Source organism: Labeo rohita, unplaced genomic scaffold, assembly GCF_022985175.1.
Source record: "Labeo rohita strain BAU-BD-2019 unplaced genomic scaffold, IGBB_LRoh.1.0 scaffold_708, whole genome shotgun sequence".
NCBI lineage: Eukaryota > Metazoa > Chordata > Actinopteri > Cypriniformes > Cyprinidae > Labeo > Labeo rohita.
Window position 1 is genome coordinate 25,092 of NW_026129643.1, and position 6,000 is coordinate 31,091.

A 6,000-nucleotide genomic window follows, 5' to 3' on the forward strand; every position below is an offset into this window, starting at 1 on the left:
AGCAAATGCTATAATTAATTCAAATAAAAGTGATCTTACTGCACTATTTCATCTCTTTGTCTTATTTGAAGTGGGCAGAATGTTAGAGCTGCGCGTCATAACTGACGAAAATAACTTACCTATTCGGTCAAATATTGTGCTCCAAAGAGCAGTACTACTTTTAACTTGTCTATAACTTGGCAAATGACCATGGAATAAGTGGGATAATCAACAGCTTGCTGTGCATTAAAGGATTTTAAATGCACCTCTGCTTCATGTCAGGCATTCTTAGCCTCCACATTGTGCATTTAAAATCCTTTAATGCACAGCAAACCATTGATTATCCCTTACTTAAACAGAGAAGAATAAGATGATTCAACGGAGTTCTATTTTCAGGCTAAGCAAGTGTTATCTAACAGAGGAAAGCTGTTCAGCTCTTGCTTCAGTTCTCAGTTCAGACTCCAGCAGTCTGAAGGAGCTTGACCTGAGCAATAATAATCTACAAGATTCAGGAGTGAGGCTGCTCTCTGATGGACTGAAAGAGAACTGTAAACTGGAGAAACTTGGGTGGGTTGATCTTAACATATTAGAGGTCTTTGGGCTTTTTATTTCATATTCAGTTATAGGTTTTGACTTTGCAGATAATTATTAAATTACATTTTGGAACAAAATGTATACACTATTTTCCTCTATTAGTAATTATCAGTTTAATCTTCAATTATTTTGTAGATTGTCAAACTGCAGTATCACTGAAGAAGGTTATAAAGCTCTGGCTTCAGCTCTGAGATCAAATCCTTCATACCTGATAGAGCTGGATCTCACAGGAAATGATCCTGGACAATCAGGAGTGAGAGAGCTCAGTGATTTACTACAGGATCCAAACTGTCAACTGAAGACACTGAGGTGACACATGATGCAACAATTATCTCAGTTTTGTGTTTACATAGGATAGATTATGTTGAACAAAGTGATTTCAAGATGAAGCCCTGACCAAATCGTTTTTTGACAGTAAACCAAAGTTTATTTGAAAACTGAATAGTATCTTGCTTCACCTTCACTTCTGCAGATTTTTGGGTCCAGCTGCAGATGAAGCTTGTCAGTATGTGGCTGGAATTGTGGGTAAAAACCCGTTACTCTTGAGAGAGCTTAATCTGAGTAGATGTGAACTAGGAGACACACAAGTGAATCTGATCACTGCTCTTCTGCAGGATAAACACTGTACACTGAATAAATTTGAGTGAGTATTTTGGCATGGTCTAAAATGCTATTTTGTTTTGTAGCAGCAGTATGTATGTAATGAATGTGGATTATTCAAATAGATCACATTTATTCATGTTGCTTAATTCTAAACTGTGTTTAACCCACACATTTAGTGAACTTCAGTATACATACATTACAGTATACAAGCTTATTTCTTTTGAGAATGTGTATATTTTTTTTTTCCAAATGACAAGCTACTGTCAGACAAGACCCTAAATTTATAACCTCTGTGGGTCACATACTACTATTTTCTCTCTCTTTCTGTCTTCAGTCTGTGTGATTGCAGTATTACAGAGAAACAGTGTCTCATCCTGACTTCAGCTCTGAAATCAAACCCATCACACCTGAGAGAACTGAACCTTAGTGGAAATAAACTAAAACACACAGGAGTGAATTATTTATGTGACATGCTGAAGGATTCACACTGTAAACTGGAGAGACTGAGGTGAATAAAATTCACATACATGACGAAATTTTGGTATTTAAGTGATTCAAATTAAAATTTTAATTAAAAGCTATTAAATGAGAAGTCCACTCAAAAAAATTACCGATAATGTACTCACCCCCTCGACATCCAAGATGTTCATGTCTTTCTTTCTTCAGTCTTACAGAAATTATGTTTTTTGAGGAAAACATTTCAGCATTTTTCTCCGTATAGTGGACTTCTATTGTGCCCAGAGTTTGAACTTCCAAAATGTAGTTTAAATGCATCTTCAAACAGTCCCAAATGCGGTTGTAAATGATCCCAACCGAGTAAGAAGGGTCTTATTTAGTGAAACAATAGATTATTTTCATAAAAATAATACCATTTATATACTTTTTAATGTCAAACGCTTGCTCTGCCTGAACTCTGTTTGTTTTCCGGTTCATGACAGTTAGGGTATGACACAAAACTCCCATCTCTTCCTCAGCTTCAAAGTCATCCTATATTGCTGTTTTACCTTTTTTGTTAATGGTGTTTTATCTTTTTTGCATGTTCACTCTGCAAAGACTGGGTCAGTACTTCTGCCGTGATGTAGGATGATTTTTAAATTATTTTTAAAGTTGAGAGAAAAAATACAATTGGAGTTTTTCAACATACCCTAACTGTCTTGACCCAGAATACACAGAGAGGCAGAGCAAGACAAGACAAGCATTTGAGATTAAAAAGTATTTAAATTGTATTTTTTTTAATGAAATAACCAATAATTTCACTAGATAAGACCCTTCTTCCTCAGCTGGGATCGTTTACAACTGCATTTGGGATCATTTTAAGCCACATTTAAACTGTATTTTGGAAGTTCAAATTCGGCACCATAGCAGTCCATTATATGGAGAAAAATGCTGAAAGGTTTTCCTCCAATAACATAATTTCTTTACGACTGAAGAAAGAAAGACATGAACATCTTCAATAACAAGGGTGTGAGTGAATATTAAATTCTTGTTCTGGAAGTGTACTTCTCCTTTAAGCGTTTTGGCTATATCAGATAAAGAGTAAATAGCTTCGGTTTTAGTTTCTGCTGTTTTTCTCATTGTAGGTTGAGATACTGTGACATGACAGTTGAAGGTTGCTCTGCTCTGACTTCAGCTCTGAAATCAAACCCATCACACCTGAGAGAACTGGACCTGAGTGGAAATAAAATTGGAGACTCTGGAGTCAAAAACCTCTGTTCTTTACTGAGTAGTTCACAATGCAAGCTTGAAATACTACAGTTAGTATCATTACACTGTACAGCAATTCTTTACAAAGTGAAAATATCTCTAGACTTCCTGGTTTTATTAACCCCTTTAGATGATACCTCACTAGTACCTCCTGTTTTGGTGTTATGGTCATATAATTAAGTTTCCATGTTTTTGCTAGCATTAGTGTAATATATGGTACTTACTAGTGTATTTAATTTGTACATGTACATAATATAAATTTAACCATTGTCTTTTCTCTTTCTGTCTTTAGTCTGAGTAGATGCAGTATTACAGAGAAAGAGTGCCCCATCCTGACTTCAGCTCTGAAATCAAACCCATCACACCTCAGAGAACTGGAGCTCAGTAGGAATCAAATAAAAAACACAGGAATGAATCACTTATGTGATGTACTGAAGGATTCACATTGTAAACTGGAGAGACTGAGGTCAGTAACATTCTCATACTATAATCAAAATATTTCAAATCAAATCAGGCATTTTAACAGTTTAAAAGAAATGGCTAAAACATGTAGTGTATGTTTTCATGGTAATGATTTGTTTGTAATATGAGCTCTCTTCATCTGTTTGTGTCTTCGTAGACTAAATTATTGTGGCATTACAGATGTTGATTTTTTAACTGAGGCTTTGACAAACAAAAAAGCACTGCAGTTTTTAAAAGAGCTTGATCTGAGCAACAATATGATTGGAGACTCAAAGCAGCAGCTCATTGATGTGCTGCAAGACTCAGACTGTGAACTGAGGTGAGTAAACATCGCTATGTGAAGAGATCTTCATTTACCTCTGATTCCACACAACCACAACGTTACAGAACAATATACATAGTTGCACATTGTTTATCTGCATTTATTAATGGAAAATTGGAAAAAGATGAAATTTTATTTTTTCCTGAGCCAATTTGTTCTGCCCATTTAAAAGGCAAAGTTGAACCAACATCATGAGAAGTGAAGTATATGTGTTAATTTGGAGTAGTGATTGGCTAATGTGGTCAGAATGTACACGTTTACATCAGATTTTGAGATAATTCTCTGCATTATTCTTGAGAATGAAATTATTTTAATAAAGGAAAGAAGCAAGCATGTTTTTAGTTTTTAATGGACGTTTCACATACTTTTCTGCTCCAAACATGAACCAGCACCATGTATGCACACATTTCTTCATGTCTTCTTCAAATTAAATATATATTTGAAAAAAAAAAAAAAAAAACACTGATACAGCGGTAGGTCTGATCATTAACGCAATGACACAATAAGTATTCTGATACAAGACAATGATATATACCAAAAAAAAGGGACAATGTCTTGATCATTTGTTCTAAATTGACGTGTTATTTGTGACCCTGGACCACAAAACCTGTCTTAAGTAGCACAGGTATATTTGTAGCAATAGCCAAAAATACATTGTATGGGTTAAAGTTATTGATTTTTCTTTTATGCCAAACATCATTAGGATATTACGTACAGATCATGTTCCATGAAGATATTTTGTAAATTTCCAACCATAAATTTATCAAAACTTATTTTTTGGCAAATAATATGCATTGCTAAGAACTTAATTTGGACACATTTAAAAGTGATTTTCTCAATATTGTGATTTTTTCACCCTTAGATTCCAAACTCTAAATGAAATGTGTTTGCTCCTTTTATAATTTACACTCATTGGCAAGTGTTTCTCCTTTACATGGACTAGAGATTGTAGTCCTTCTGCAGCCACGCTAACAGACAATGTTTTTCTTTTTTGATTTAAGTACAACTAATTTGCATCTTGTTAAACCAAACATTATTTTCTCTTCTGTTTCCTCTTTACAGCCTAGAGATAGAGCATTGGTTCAGAGCAAATCTTTGAGAACAGCACTGTCAGATTTGTTGGTGAGATATTGCCTTGTAGCAATTCATCAATACAAACTATTCAAAACTTATAGTTACTATGAATTCAAAATGTTTATACACACATGCATTTATTTGATAACAAATTTAAACAACTTCAAACAGCATTGTTTCAGGCTCAGATTTACAAATTACAAATTGTTGTGTTAGTTGAAACATGTACACAAGTGATATTTAATGGTTGGATTGGATATTGAATGTTGATTTAGTATTCATAAAAATTATTGTTTTGCTTTATTTACAGGTCAGAGACTGAAAAGATTCTTATTTTTTATATATGTTACATTGTATATATTTGTCTATTATCATTGTACATATATACAATATTGTCTTTGTTCTGTGGATGGAGTCTCTTCTTCACTAGACCAGCTAAACATGTGTTAAGTTATTTGTTTCTCTCTGGTCTAGAGCAATGTAATGTATTCTGTTTAGCAATTATAATGTTTTATTTACCACTGGCTTACTTTACATGTCCTAAATAAAATTAAACCATACAGTTAAGAATCTTTATTTGTGTTTGAAAGATTTTATTGTCTGCTTTAAATATAGTAGAAACTACATCAGATGCAGAGGGATTCTCCAAGCTTTAAAAAGGTAAAGATGTGAAATATAAAACAGCTTTGTTAAGATTTGTTTGGAAACAATTTGTGGTAAGACTGAAATGTTTCCATTGTATATATAATGCCTTTATTGCTTACGTTAGCAACTTAAAGCTTTGAAAACAAAAAACAACAACAAAAAAAAAATGATGTCAATCATATATTGCAGATAAGTGGCAATGTAGATAATAAAACATTCTAAGTTTATTCCCTATCGCTTACCAAACTCAGACCTTTACCAACACCAGCCATTTTTATGCTGACCATGTTCAATCTTTCGTGGCCGCTATTTACTCATTTACTATGGCAACATTCGGCATGAAAATTCATCATATAACAAAGCAAAAGGCTTTTTTATTATTAGGCTATTATTATTAGGGTACTTTTATCATTCAGCTTAATTACAATTAATTTGCCCCGCAATAATTCATAGTGCATCATGGCATGACGCGCTGTGAAGATAATAAAAGATTAAAGCAGCCTGTTTAACGCAAAATATCTATGCTTCTGTTCTTGTTATGTAACGGTTAGTGAAACTACTAAAGTATCGGGCGAAAAAAAAATTCCACTTGTCTCTGAGAAATAAAAAAAAAAACA

General features: G+C 33.6%; 1 protein-coding gene across 7 annotated transcripts in view; it reads left to right on the top strand.

Moving 5' to 3' along the window:
* Window positions 1-5,312, top strand: part of LOC127161657 (NACHT, LRR and PYD domains-containing protein 12-like) — a 30,081-nt gene extending 24,769 nt beyond the window's left edge. For 6 of the 7 annotated variants that reach the window (XM_051104376.1, XM_051104377.1, XM_051104379.1 and 3 more), the window contains 8 exons: window positions 376-546; window positions 709-882; window positions 1,046-1,216; window positions 1,511-1,684; window positions 2,757-2,930; window positions 3,173-3,346; window positions 3,500-3,661; window positions 4,727-5,041. In XM_051104376.1, the coding sequence (XP_050960333.1) occupies window positions 376-546; window positions 709-882; window positions 1,046-1,216; window positions 1,511-1,684; window positions 2,757-2,930; window positions 3,173-3,346; window positions 3,500-3,661; window positions 4,727-4,763 (1,237 nt within the window). In that variant the 3' untranslated portion in view covers window positions 4,764-5,041. The other variant, XM_051104378.1, reaches the window with a different exon arrangement.
* The last annotated feature ends 688 nt before the right edge of the window (window positions 5,313-6,000 follow it).